The 14897-nt window shown below is 50.4% G+C and overlaps 1 protein-coding gene across 1 annotated transcript in view; it reads left to right on the forward strand.

Annotated features, from left to right (window-relative positions):
• Positions 1-14897, forward strand: part of TRIM28 (tripartite motif containing 28) — a 678597-nt gene that overhangs the window by 305179 nt on the left and 358521 nt on the right. The window contains exon 10 of the mRNA XM_078654815.1: positions 3690-3717. Within this exon, the coding sequence (XP_078510941.1) occupies positions 3690-3717 (28 nt within the window). The remainder of the gene's footprint in view (positions 1-3689; positions 3718-14897) is intronic.

Consider the following 14897-nt stretch of genomic DNA (forward strand, 5'->3'; position numbering starts at 1 on the left):
ATCCTGACTCATATTAGGTTTTTTTTTGATGGGGAGCACTATGGCTTTCTTCCAGTCTGCGGGTAGACACGCATTTGCAAAACATAGTTGAAGTATGTGTCTGAAGTGGAGCTCTAAGACCGAGAGACTGGCTGCTAGGATTTTAGGAGGCGCGGGATCTCGTGGCGAACCGGATTTGATGCTCTTGCAGGTAGACACTAATATATCAACAGAGGGAACGAAAAAGGTACACAGATGGAATTGTGTACGTATGTAGTCTTTACTCTCAACAAAATCAGTACCAGGTATTGTGTTGTTAGAAAAGCTAGCATATATATTAGTGATTTTGCCAGAGAAATATTTAGCAATTTTATTGCAAGTTTCCACTGAATCAGTATGGGAGGTAGGACTGGAATTGATTATTGATATTTCCTTGAATATCTGGAAGAGCTCCTTCGAGGAGTTTTCAGCTTCCAGAATCCGGTTATTATAGTGGGAGGCTTTGGACCCGCGTATCATTTTATTATATTCTTTTTGTGCTGCTTTGTACCGGGCTTTAATTTCAGGGCAAAAGTTATGGCGCCATTCTCTTTCAAGCTTTTTACAAGCAGTTTTGGCAACCTGAAGCTCCTGACTGAACCAAGGGGCCGTTTTGTTTTTCCTCGTAGCATTGGTTACAGTGCGATTGGGGGCAGTGACGTCCAGAGCTTTCGTGATGCATATTTGTAAGTGTTCATATGCTGTCTCACATTCCAGTCCTTTCGGAGGCCCAGCATCTTGGAGGATTTTTATGAAAGAATCTATGGAATTTTTTTTCCATTTCCTACGTTTGTAGTGCTGTGACCTTTGTTTGTAATGCTCCATTCCATCTAGTTGTAGTAGTATAGGGATAACAAAGTGATCAGACCAGGGGACTGGCTGGAGAGATAGAGTCTGAACTCCCTTCCAGTTCCCAAATACCGGGTCTAATAAATGTCCTTGTTGGTGTGACGGTTCGATGTTTTTTAACTCTAGTTGTAGGGAAAGTAGCTCAGATACAATGTCTACCGCCTCCTTATCTAGGGAGTCCTCAAAATGGACATTGAGATCACCTAATACTAATAAATGAGTTTTCCGAAGTGCTAGATGGGTTAGGGCTTCCATAAGAGTAGGAGTAAAATCATAGAGCCTTCCAGGGGGACGGTACATGAGAATACCAGAGAAAGAGTGGTTAGGTCCCGTGGTGATAGTGAAAGAGCCAGCTTCACTGTGGTCAACCAAAATAGGGGAGAGGGTACATTCTATAGGGGCTTTAGTAGCAATGGCAATGCCACCGCCTCTGCCATCCTTTCTATCCAATCTAGAAAGGGAATAGCCAGGCGGTAGGGCCTGAATGATGTCAGGATCCGAATATTCATCCAGCCATGTTTCCGTAAGAAACAGGATATTGATATTATCATCTTCAAGTAGATGAAATATTTCTATACGGTGTTTTCGCATAGATCTGCAATTAAGCAGAGCTGCTTTTACTGTGATTATCGCACTGTTAGGCACCACATTATTATCTGGAGCAAATGTGCATACATTACAGTTCTTTATTGATAGGGCATTCATGGAATGTTTACAGCGTAAGGGAGTATGGAGCTGAAGATCTAACAGTTCCTGTCTACCATACCTTATGCTAATGGGTGTAGGAGAGCCAGGGGTAATGGCCCCGCGCCCCGTCCGGCCGCGGACGGGTGCAGACGGGCGAGACTTTGGCTCGACTTCGGCGCGCTTCCGGCGCGCCCACTGTACGCGTCCGCTGCGCGGTCGTGGTCCCACACACATTTATAGGGGGAGGGCCAGCTGGAGCGCTGACCTGCCGCCCTGAGCCCGGAAGTGCTGGGCTCCTCCTCCACCCTCCGCTACAAACGCCCACAATGGACGCGGCGGACCGGGGCGGGAGTCAATGCGTGCTACACCAGGAAGCGTTACTCAGCCCCAGGTGGGTCACAATACAGTTATTTAAAAATAATCAGAGGAATATACAAACAATTACTAAAATTAGCATCAGTCGCTAGATTTTTAAAACGCTATTGCCTCAGCGCTCGCAATGTTGTATTTGTTGCACCCAGCGCCAAGTAGATAGTCAGCCACTGCCACCGGCTAGACTCGTCTCCACTATGCAGTATATACCAAAGATTTGAATTATGCTATCAGAGCACTGCCCATTGTTTTATCAAGAATCTGTTCTTAAAAACTAAACAAATCTAATCTTTCTAATTCAAATCAGTGCCATTATCAGATGCACCTGGAATAGGACCAGCTGTCGGTGTCTGTGCCTGGTGAAAGTGTGCACTATCCGACGTCAGTGCATGCTTTCACTGGGCACAAACACCAACAGCCATCAGTGCACTCTTTCACCGGGCACAAACGCCACCAGCCATCAGTGCACGCTTTCACCAGGCACAAACACCAACCATCAGTGTATGCTTCCACCAGGCCCACACCACCAGCCGTCAGTGCACGCTTTCACCAGGCACAGACACCATCAGTCAGTGCACGCTTTCACCGGGCACAAACACCACCAGCCGTCAGTGCACGCTTTCACCGGGCACAAAAACCACCAGCCATCAGTGCACGCTTTCACCAGGCACACACCACCAGCCGTCAGTGCACGCTTTCACAAGGCACAGACACCATTAGTCATCAGTACACGCTTTCACTGGGCACAAACACCACCAGCCGTCAGTGCACGTCATCAGTACACGCTTTCACTGGGCACAAACACCACCAGCCGTCAGTGCACGCTTTCAGCAGGCACACACAACCACACCGTCAGTGCACACTTTCAACAGGCACCGACACCATCCGCCGTCAGTGCACGCTCTTACCGGGCACAGACACCATCCGCCGTCAGTGCACGCTTTCACCGGGCACAAACACTACCAGCCATCAGTGCACGCTTTCACCAGGCACACACACCACCAGCCGGCAGTGCACGCTTCCACCAGGCACACACATCACCAGCCGTCAGTGCACACATCAATTGTTAACGCATCCACAATTAACTATTGTAGCAATCGCAGTATGGCGCACTTTACTTTTAAACATATTCATCTAAAGCGCAGCATGCCACCATTGCTACAAAAATAAATACACATTTTTTTGGCCTACAATTTATAGACTTTTGTTGCAATTGGTGTTGCAATATTTAGCAATGCCAATAGCTCAAACTTAATTAATGCGAGACCTATTGCATTGCAAATGCTTGTTAATAGAGGCAACTGGTGAGAAGTGCACACATGCTCTACAAAGGGAAGGTCACTACAAACTTGTTTATTATTGGAGAAAACTCTTAGCAGCTTGAGTTTTTGTTCCTGCCACTTGATAGCCTTGGAACACACATGGTCATGGGAGAGAGTCTAAGAGCAAAATGTAATTCTCATTTTAATAGTAATTTCATTTTGTAGGCAAGTACTATTTGTGGGAGAAACCGTGTTTAAGAAAAACATCTGTGACCTAAGATACTAGCCTCAAGACTGGGAAAGTGTCTATCATGAGTTCTAAATATATTTGGGGTGTACAGGCATATTTGATTTAGAAATGGGACCTCTGCTGCTTGAGTCCAGTGATTTATTTTAACTGATGTTTAATTTGTAACCTGTGCGAGCATGAGTTGCTATTTTTTGGAGATGAATGGAGTTTGTGATCCTTTTTATTAATTTTTCACGTTATTTTTCTTTCAGTCCTTGGATGGAACAGAGAGCTTTTTAGGTAAGAATTGTGCTTTTATTGTTGTCCATACTTAATCATTCCACATGCAATATTGAAAATGAAACTTTCATTCAGACGCTTAAATCATATGGTTGGAAGATGGGTTTTTATAGAAATAGTGAAAGCATTTGGGGACTGTTGGTCTTGTTTTCATGAATTCATTTGTCATCAATATACGCATTTGGTTGCTAGTTTAGAATAATTTAAAAGCTTATGCAGGAATGTAAATATTTTTATCAAAGAATCTTCCTCATTCACAAACCTTTTTGAGTACTTGGACTTCTGAAACTATTTGCAAATGGTCTTTCATAGCAAAGGTTGCACCAGCATCATTACGACATGCCTCTTAAGACACAACAGCATTCTGGTTTGTGTTACTTGACAGCCATGTGAGTTAAAAGTTTTTCACTTGCCACAGGCTTCCTGATCTCATTTTCCATTAGGAAGGTTTACTTCTATCATTTTTTTTTTTTTTTTTTTACAGAGTTTTATAAAGGGCAAACTTGATCCGAATCGGGTATCAGAGCACTTTCATTACTTATTTTCTGTTGTGTTTGCCCCTTTTTTGATATCATTTATGTTTTTAGTTTTATTTTTGCCATTTCATTTGGTGTGGGGCAGGGTTCCAATTGAAATATTTTTTTTCCGCAGTCTATTTGCCGGGTACTTTGGAGATTTGCACCATCTTTTTCATTAAATAAATCAAATGCGTTGACACTGTTGCAGTGAATTGTTAATTTTAAAAAGCCCAATATGTCTGACACATATTACAAAGACAGCCGCACTTATTGAAATGTGATGGTCTTCATATCCCAGTGTAAAACATTTTATAATTTCTATGTGTTAACTATCAGTGGCTCTTGGGTAATTTTACAGTCGTGCGAAAGGAAAGTGCTGCAAAAGGAAGTTGTGGGGATGTGAGAAATAAGTATTGGTGGCAGAATTTCACCAATCACTGGCTTATTTACATGATAAATCTGGCACTTCTACCACCTCCTCAGAACATTCCTAGATTTTAGAAGACCCCCACCTGAAGCAGAATGTCCGGCTGGAAAACAGAAGACTCCCTAACTCCTGCTGGACGAGGCTTTCTCTAGGACTACTGTTTCTCACGCAGGTTCTAGAACTGCTCAACAAGGGGCAAATAATTGGCCTCCTGTTTAGGGACTCAAAAAAACAGAAGGACTCCAAACTCCCAACAAGTTCCAGCTGGCCACACAGCACTGGATCATTCTAGAGACCTGGTGCCTATTAGCCTACAATGAGGAACTAGGGACTGAAGGCCAGAAGGAACTTTTTCAACAGTTGGAGAAAAATAAGATGTCACTTTGGCTACCTATGGAGTACTAGGACAAGTTGCAGAGGCTTGCCCAGAAGGGTCATTCCTAAGGAGAATGAGTAAATCGGGTGCATACCACTCTGAGCTTTTTGCCACACTGAAAACCGGTTCAGCAGGACCGCGATGATATCTGGTCTGAAGGAGTTCTACCTGTTTACAACTTCCAGCGTTGCCTTGCTGGTGTGGGACTTGACTTCCAAAAAACTTGACTAAGGCCAAAGGTAAAATCTTGGACTGGGAAGGTGACCAATCTGTCCAATCTATGAAACACCTTTCATAGCTATAAAATCCAGCTTTATGTTCTGAGCTTTTGGTGTCAAAATACAAGGATAGAGCAGTATGACACATTAGGCTTTGAGAGACCCTACCCAATGCAAGAATCTCCCAAGCTTCAATTTCAGAGACATGAAAGGTGTTCCTGGTACACTCCGCTTGGTGTATCTGACCACTGCTTTATCTCCATTGGGATCAAATTTATCCTAGAATTTTTTTTTTTTAAATAAAGTTTATTTTTTAACTGTTTTTCAGTGGTGTTTTCCCTATTTTATTGATCTTGGTTTCTCTTTTGTTCTAAATTGGTTTTGTAATTCTGTTGTGTTGAAATATTACTATTGTTTAAAGGTAGCAGACCGGTCTCTGGGGATTGCCTGCTGCTTGAGCCATAGTTAAAAGTGGCTGAGCAGGGATTCTATCAGCACTGTATTTTGGCCTGATCAGATTGTGTTTATTAAGTTGACAAGGTCACCTCCCTCCCAAATTAATTACCATGTTTCTGAAAGAGGTGGGCACGAATGCTTAAGTAAGGATCTCTTGGCGAGAAGTAGAAGTGCGTAAGGAACCGTGCTAATTAGCTAAGTTTGCCTCACAAGAATAATTTAAAGACTACAGAGGACATAACTGAAGTCTAACAGCTGTGTCAAGAGCCATGTTAATAGTGTGTATAAATATATATATATATAGCAGCCCTTGTTGGACCCGGCCTCATGGCGTGGTCCTACCCCTCCCGCATGGCGGGCCCAGGACGACATCGGCCCTCCACCCCGCATCGGGCAGCCCTTTTGCCCGACACTGCACGCCCCAACATTGCTGGTCCGGCCACCATCCCGGACCCCCACTACCGACTTGGCTCCAGCGTGGGCCCCTCACGACCTAAGCACGAGGCCGCGCCCGACTCCATCTTGGGCCCACCACATCACGACCACGTGGCCTCGGCCCCGGCCCAGGCCCCAGCGCAGCCCAGACATCGAGGCCCCAAGATCCACCCAGGTGGTCGAGTGGCCACTCGACAGATCCCGGAGAAAAGGGGTGTTTCGATGGCCCTCCAGCCGTCCCCGGACGCCTGGTTTCGATCGCCCCCGGCCTCCCTGGGCGCTGGCTCCCCCCCCTGCTGGGTGTCTGGACACCATCATCCCGGCCCCTGACCCCCAGGCGCGAGGGTCCGGACATCAAAGGACTCCAGTCCTATATCTGGGCCAGCCCTGGATTAGGACGTCAGTTGTATCCTGGACTGGAAAGCCCTGCGGACGCTGTCACGGCCGACCCCAGAAGAACTCGTTTTCCTGGAACCTGAAGAGAGCTTGAGAGCCTGCCCACCTTTGCCGAACCATCTTGCGAGCCTGCTGGCGCTGCCGCAGCCCACCTTTGCCGAACCATCTTGGGAGCCTGCTGGCGCTGCCGCGGCCCACCTTTGCCGAACCATCTTGCGAGCCTGCTGGCGCTGCCGCGGCCCACCTTTGCCGAACCATCTTGAGAGCCTGCTGGCGCTGCCGCGGCCCACCTTTGCCGAACCATCTTAAGAGCCTGGCGGCGCTGCCGCGGCTCACCCTCTCGGAACCCCCGGCTCGAGGATTGAGAGCTGTGCGCAAGGTATCCCTTCCTGCTCCCCAACCAAGACTGTCCCGCTGCCCTGATCCCCTCTTGCGAAACTTTACAGACCCCTCGGTCTGCTTGTACATATCGCTGAGAACCAGCAACCTTTATTTCCTGATAAAGCTTACGAACTCGACCTCTGGTGTGGTGTCCATTTGTAGTGTGTGGTTACTCTGCTGTGCGATCCTAGGAGAGGGCCCTCACCCAGGAGGCCTCTCAGCAACGCTCGGCTACTTCTTAACGGAGAGGTGGACCTAGGGGTGGTCAGTCAGACATCTTCTGCCTCCCCCGGGGTCGCCTTTCTAACAGCCCTGTAGTCTGCAAATGAACAACGGACTCATCTTGGAACCTGGTTTCTTTTCTTTTGAAGAAACGTTTATGTTAAGATCGCTCTAGTTGGAGCTTTCAATATTTTTATTTCCAGCATGGGAATTAGTAGATTCTGATACTATATATTCCATTGTTTTTATTTTTAATTTGAAATGTGTGCTAATGTTGACCAGAAGGGCTAAGTTTATAAACCAATAATTCCTGATACCCTTCCTCCTCTTTTCATTGAGGCTGTTTTTAGATTACTTTTTCACACACACTGATCCCCACATGCCGGACCTTGTTGACCCTGACCAAGTGGGCTTCATCCGGGGCCGTCAAGGGGCAGATAATGTGCGGAGACTGGCACATTTGGTGGGGAAGGTGCATCACTGGCACATTCCGGCGTGCCTCCTGTCGTTAGACGCTGAGAAAGCGTTTGATCGCGTGGACTGGGGGTTTCTCCAAGCGGTCCTCTGTAGGATGGGGCTCGGCCCAAGGATGATTGCCAGGATCATGGCACCTTACGGGGCGCCGCGGGCGAGGGTCAGGGTGAATGGGAGGTTGACAGAACCGTTCGCCATTGGCAGAGGGACAAGGCAGGGCTGCCCTCTTTCGCCATTGCTGTTCGCCCTGGCGATTGAACTGCTGGCGGACTTGATCAGGCGTTACCCAGACATATGCGGCGTTCAGATGGGGGGGCAAACTCATAAGGTGGCGTTATACGCGGACTACCTCATCCTCACTCTAACGGAACCGCGACAGTCCTTGCCGGCGCTTCGTGAGGTGCTTTGCTCCTTCGAAAGCGCCTCTGGCTTGAAAATTAATCACGATAAGTCGTGGGTGCTTAACCTCACGATCCCTCAAGCCGATGTCCCTCCCCTGGAAGCGCTGTGCCCCTACCGGTGGACGGACCAACATATCCGATACCTCGGCCTCTCCCTGACTCCCTCTTTGGGAGGCTGGTCGGCGCTCAATTGGGCGGAATGTCGCAAATCCATCCTCACTGATCTACAACGGTGGAAGCCTCTTATCCCCTCTTGGCTGGGAAGATTGAACGCGATCAAAATGTCTATATTACCCAAAATACTCTACCTGTTCCAATGCCTTCCTACACCTATCCCTCTGCCGAAGATTAGAGCCTTGCAAAGGGACTGTACTAAATTCATTTGGGGGGGCAAGAGACCCCGCTTCTCTCAGTCACTCCTTATGGCCCCGCGAGATCGTGGAGGACTAGGGTGCCCGAATCTGGTGGACTATTATTGGGCCGCTCATTTGCGGTTTGTAATAGAGTGGGGTATTAGGCGGAGTGAGAAGGGGTGGCTACATCTGGATCGGGCGGTCACGGGTCGCACAATCTGGAACCTTGCTTGGACCCATAGGGCGGGACGGTCCCCTAGTGCTTATTTGGCGGTTCCCACGAGGACGGTCCTGGACGTGTGGGACAAGGTGGCGGTGCGGAAAGGCTTGACGACTTTCCCCTCACCGCACACCCCCATAGAGGATAATCCATGGTTCCCACCGGCCAACCACACTCCCGCCTTTCGCAGGTGGACACGAGAAGACTGCAAAGTCCTTACGGATCTCTTTGACGGAAGCACCATTAAGTCCTTTGCTCACTGTCGGGAGGAGTTCCATCTTCCCCCAGAGGCCGAATTGCAGTTTTTGCAGTTGCGTCACTGGGCCCTATCGGATGCGATATACCCTGGGGCCACTCGGGCTTTCACCCCGTTCGAGAGGCTGGCCCGCTCTGGTGCGGGCACGAAGGGCCTTATATCGAAAATCTATCAGATTCTGCAGCATCCTCTTACTCCCCCTGCTCACCCGTATCAGCGACATTGGCAGGAGACGCTGGGCGCTGATGTTGAACATGCGCAGTGGACCCGCCTCTGGAGGGATGTTCCTAGGGTGTATCGCAGCGTGCCGCAACAAGAAAACGCGTATAAGGTAATGACGCAGTGGTACTATACGCCTCCACGCCTGCACAGGATGTTCCCCTCTGTACCGCCCGGTTGCTGGAGATGCCATCATGTGCCTGGTGACTTCTTGCACATCTGGTGGACCTGCCCTGTGATCGCTATCTTTTGGAAGGAGGTGTTGAGCCACATTCGGGGGGTGCTGGGATTTCCTCTGCCTGATGCTGCTAGTACAATACTGCTGGGACTCAAACCTGTTGACCTGCTGGCCCTGACCCGCAGTGACTGGACCTTAGCGATGCAAATGTTGGGTGCCGCCAGACAACTTATCGCTCTGTATTGGAAGAAAGTGGAGGCCCCCCCTCTAGCTGTATGGTTCGGCAGATTGTGGCAGGTCATCACTATGGAATTACTCTCGGCTAGGCTACAGTCTCGCACGACCCACTTTGAAAAGGTTTGGTGGCCACTAGTGACCTATCTTTGCAAGAGCGAATATGCTAGGAATATGCCCCCAGCGCTGCGAGCATTGCAACTTGTGAAAGATGCGGTGCTCCCCTTTACCCCTCGCAACCTGTGACGTGAGAATGGACCCTCTGAAGGATGCTCTGATGGCTACGCCCCCCCCCTCTCCCCGGACTCTCTCGCCCTCGCAGCTGTGACTGTCCCCCCCTAGTTTCCTCTGCTCTTCCTCTCTGCTCCCTCTAACCTCTGCTTTACTCTTTTTGCTGCCTACTACTAGGCCTCTAGTTGAGTGTTAGGCCCCTAGGGCCGGTTGTTTTTCTGTTTGATCTGTTTGTATCTGCCCGCCTCGCGGGATGATGTATAAGGCGGGGTATCACTGGGGTGTACTGGACTGCGCTATTGGACCCCCTTCTGGAGCGACTTAATGGGAACTGGACTGCTCTTGATGTGCAGGTCGACAAGTGTGATTGGAGATACCGACCCACGCAGAGTTCACACCATGAGTTTATTCACGCGGCCGGCCCCATGAGGGTTGTAGGCTTATCGCTGTGTCAATGTGACCCTTTTATTGTGTGTCTCAAACTGAGACTTAATAAAAAGATGTTGGAATAAAAATAAATTCTGAAGTATTGCCTGGAGAAAACCACACAAGCTGTGTATTTTGTACCTTCCACAGGTCCACAGTAACTTTCCAACTAGTGCATGATTACTGAAAAGGCGTATAAGTAAATGTTGGGGTTCCGTGACATGGTGTCTCAACTGGTGCCCAGGTGATGGCCAGTTTTGATAAACTGAACATCTGAAAGAGACTATTAGTTATAGATTCCTTACCTTAGAATTACCCTGAGGTGTCAGACTGGATCCAGATAATTTTCCTTCAGCAATACCCCTGCGCCTCAGTAGGTAGCATTGGTCGACTCTGTGTCAGTCATGGTCACCGGGATGACGTTGTGGTGCCTACTTGGACGCTGCCCCATCCACTGACGTCCGTTCTTTGTCCACGCCAGCCTAGACCAGATCTGGAGAGAGGCTTGCCTCTTAGTCATTTTTTTACTGAACTTTTTTCTATGTCTTTTTCGAGTCTTTGACTCCTGGTGCGCGAGGGATGTCACATCGCTGAACTGGATTCAAGCCTTGTGACTACTGTCACAAGCTGATGTCCGTGACGGATCCGCACCTCGTGTGCCTCTGGTGCATGGATCGCGACCACGACCCGAAGTCGTGCTCCGACTGTCGGGCCATGAATCCGAAGTCTTTGCAGGAGCGGTCCTGAAAGATGTTGGAGGCCCGGCTGTCGACTCCGCTTCACTCCCAGTCTCGCTTGAAGGGAAGGTCTCGAGACGGTTGCAGAGCCTCCACACCACATTCAAGTCTTCGCACTCCTTGGGTAAGTCGAAGCACAAGAAGAAGGCAAAGAAGCAACGTTGCTCTTCGCCTTCTCACCGTCAGTCGGCTGACATAAAACAGGAACCGGAGCGTCATTGCTCTTAGGCTTCGTCTTTGGTGCCTGATTCAGCGTCAACTCTGCACGCCCCCCCCCCCCCCCCCCCCCCCCCGGGCGTCCCTTGGCCAGCATCATACGCTCTTCGGAGCCCTGCGCTGTATCTGTGGGCAGCCCGACTCCGCTGGTGTGCCTTCAGGCCAGTGGGCCTTTGATGCCGGCGGCTCCGGCACCGCAGGGTGATACAGGCCTGGATCCAGATCGACGCTGGTCGACCTTCCCCGGCACTGATCCCGGGGAACACCCCCAGGGACACCCCCAGCATCGGCCGTGGTGCCAGCCGATGCCTTCCCCATACTCATCCCCGTGATGGACTCTGAGCCGGATCGAATCGGCCAACATCTAATTTGATGCCGGCGGGTACCTTTGTTCCCTTGTTCATCCCAGGCGTTCCCTATCACCCTGAGGGTGGTGATTAGGACTGGGAGGGGTCACTGGACCCTTTAATAGACCGACTGGAAGAGTTGGACTAGAGAGAGGAATTGGGTGACACCAGTGGTCTGGATACTTCCCTAGACCTTGGCATGCTTTCTTCCCCTACAGTGGCTACGGAGGAGGGAGCATCCTGTGCAGTGGTGGTGTGTATGGCAGCCCAGGCTTTGGGCCTGGAGGTCCCTACAGTGGCAGTCAGGACTAACCTCCTGACATGTGCTTCAGCAACGTCCTCTGAACCCCTCTTGCCCGGCAGTTAAGTTCTCACAAACTTCCTTCTGGGCACTTGGTCCAAGCCCAGCACAGGGGCTCCTGTGGAACGGATGATTGCTCGCTGATGCCCGCCTCCGGGCTATCCTATTTTCCTCTTCCAACACCCTTCACATGAGAGCTTGGTGGTCCAAGCCTCGTCTTCCAAGGGTGCATTCCCTTCCGCACCTCTGGGTGGGGAATCCAAGAAGCTGGATCATCTTGGGAAGCATAGTTCTCTTCCTCTAGCTTGGCGCTGCGGTCAGTGAATACCGCATGCTTCTTCGGCCGCTGTACTCATACAGTCTTGGATATGGTTGCGCAGGTGCTGCCCCAGTGCCCAGAAGAGGCCTGGGCCATTCTCTCCCAGGCAGTGGCAGATGGGAGAGATGCAGCTAAATTCACAATTCGCTGGGGACTGGATACGGCTGACTCTCTGGCCAGAATGATTGCCACGTTGGTAGCCCTTCAGCGCTACGCCTGGTTGAGGACGTCTGTTTTTTCGGGGGATGTTCAAGCAACCTTGCTAGACATGCCCTTCGGTGGCAGTCGCCTTTTTGATTACTGTTCCCATGAGGCACATGGTCAGACTGATTTGCATATAGCCATGTCTGAACTGGGGTGGCAGAGTGGGCTAAAGAACGGTGACGGATCAAACCCAGATCTTTTGACTGGGTGTGAGTGTTTGATCGGTTCAGATGCTCCGTCCATCACCACCCCTTTTTGTACCGCTTTGGCCGCCATAAGTGTGGCAGGGTATGCTCAGACGTGAGTCCCTTGCTCACTTGCCACTGGATTCAAGCAAGCTGGGCTGAAGACGGCTGGAATGCCAGAAACCGGTCCTCGGAAGCTTGTTTCCGGTCCAGGGAAGGCATGGCTTGGCAGTTCGGGCTGGACTGTTCCCATGAGGAACAGGGTCAGACTGATTTGCATATAGCCATGCCTGAACTGGGGTGGCAGAGTGGGCTAAAGAATGGTGATGGATCAAACCCAGATCTTTTTACTGGGTGTGAGTGTTTGATTGGTTCAGATGCTCCGTCCATCACCACCCCCTTTTTGTACCGTTTTTGGTGATAAGGCAGACTCGGCGCTCGAGCGCTTTGAGGATTCTTGGGCTACGGCCAGATCCTAGGGCCTCGCTGCGGCCTCCCGTCCCACACAGTCTGCCTGTCTCTTTTGTGGCTACGGAAGGGGCACCCCACCACGTCTGACCCAGTCCAGCCACCGGTCCTCGCTAGCTGCCCAGCGACACTGGTCCAGGAACCAGCGGGCGGGCCAGTCCTCCATCCCCCCCCCACCCCCCCCCCAAATGCATCAGCCTCCAAACCCTCCTAGTTGTACCTTTCAGGGCTATAAGCAGCCAGTGGGTGGCAGGATTTGCAATCTCCTCCCCCACTGGCAATTCCTCATGTCAGACATGTGGATTTTGCAGATAGTCTGAAGGGGCTTCTCCCTCCCCTTTGGAACTACCCCTCCCTCCATTCCACAGTCTTTCGGTGGCTTGTCTGAGGATCATTTGGCACTTCTCTGCCTGGAAGTCTCAGCTCTCTTGGCCAAGGGAGCTAACAAGAGGAGCCCTGTGCCAGAAGTAGGGCCGTGCTTGTTGTTCCTGCTACTTTCTGTGGCCAAGAAGGATAAAGGCCTGCGTATTAACTTTGATCTCAGGGTCCTAAATAGCTCCCTCTGGAAGGAGAAGATCAAAATGCTAACCTTAGCTCAGGTCTTGTCTTCCAGCGAACCCGGACACTGGACGGTGGCAATGGACTTGCAGGAAGCCTATGTTCGAGGCATATGAGCTGCAGATTACACACTGTGCATAGATCGCCACCTAGTGTTGGGCCCTGATGTTTGGAGTTTGTTGTCCTGAAAAGTTATTTGGAAGTCACAAGATAGGTGATCCCTCCTTTGGACCACATTGCGCATGGGCATCAGCTCCATCCTCAAATAGTTTTTTTTCCGACATCGGGCTTGGATGTGTTTCCTGCGCTCCGGTTTGGAACTGAATTTCCTTCGGCACGCAATCCTCACCCGGTTCGACGGTATTGTTTCGATCGCACTCCACATCGACGCTATTCTTCACCACTTCGAAGTATTTGATTCTGGTCATCGACGAAGGCCTTCAGGCCTACCTAGGCCTTTCTCTCTGGCTCATGGAAAGGACGCCATTCAAGAAGTGTCCTGGATGTGGGTTGAAGTTTCAACACACAGATCTACATGAGGTGTGCAACCTTTGCCTCTCACCGGAGCACGAGGCCAAAGACTGTTCCGCTTGCGCCTTTTTCCGCTTCAAAAAGACGATTCGGGACCGACTAGATCGAAGAACATTGTCTCGCTCGTCAGCTTCGATTCCCGACGACATCTTTTGAAGAGGGCGTCGACGTGCCAGAACACCAACACGCCAAAAAGTGCCAGCTCCTCTGATGCCGAAGATTCGGACGTCTGGGACATCACTCCAGCTCAACGGGTCGTAAGTAAGACAGTCTATCCCAACCCTTCCTCGACACCCTCAAAAAAGGCTTCGGTCACACCCTCCCCTGCGGGCACGGGTGCACACCAAGAGACTGCTTCCCACGCCCCACCTTCGGGCCAGGCAAAGAAGCCCACTAAGCCTTCAGGCGGCTCGGACTTGAGTCAGCCTATTTCCGGTGCCGATCCCACACCGACACCGAAGAAGAAGCCATCTTCCTCAACCACGCTGACCGCTGCTCCGACACCTAAGCACTCGGCGCCGAAGACTGGCAGCGGCTCATCGATGCCAAAACTGCACTCTGATCCGAGTAAAAAAAAAACGCCTAAAGGTCCTGACTCGCACGCTTCGGAGCAGAGAAAACACGTTCTGGTAAAAGACATTTCAAAAGGTCACACTTCTAAGCCAAAAGACCCTAGACCAGCTACCAACTCAGTGCCGAAAAAACCTCCGGAACCGAAAACTTCGACGCTTAAGGATCTGCCCTACACAGAAGATCTTTTTTACACCAGATCCTACTAAAAAAACTCTTGTAAAGGATCCTAAGACTGGCCAACTAGCTCTTAGCTCCAAGAAGAGACCACTAGAGGCGCCTGCACCTCCTCCTCCTCCTCCTCCTCCTCCTTCAAAGAAGAG

Source organism: Lissotriton helveticus, chromosome 7 (assembly GCF_964261635.1).
Source record: "Lissotriton helveticus chromosome 7, aLisHel1.1, whole genome shotgun sequence".
Lineage (NCBI taxonomy): Eukaryota > Metazoa > Chordata > Amphibia > Caudata > Salamandridae > Lissotriton > Lissotriton helveticus.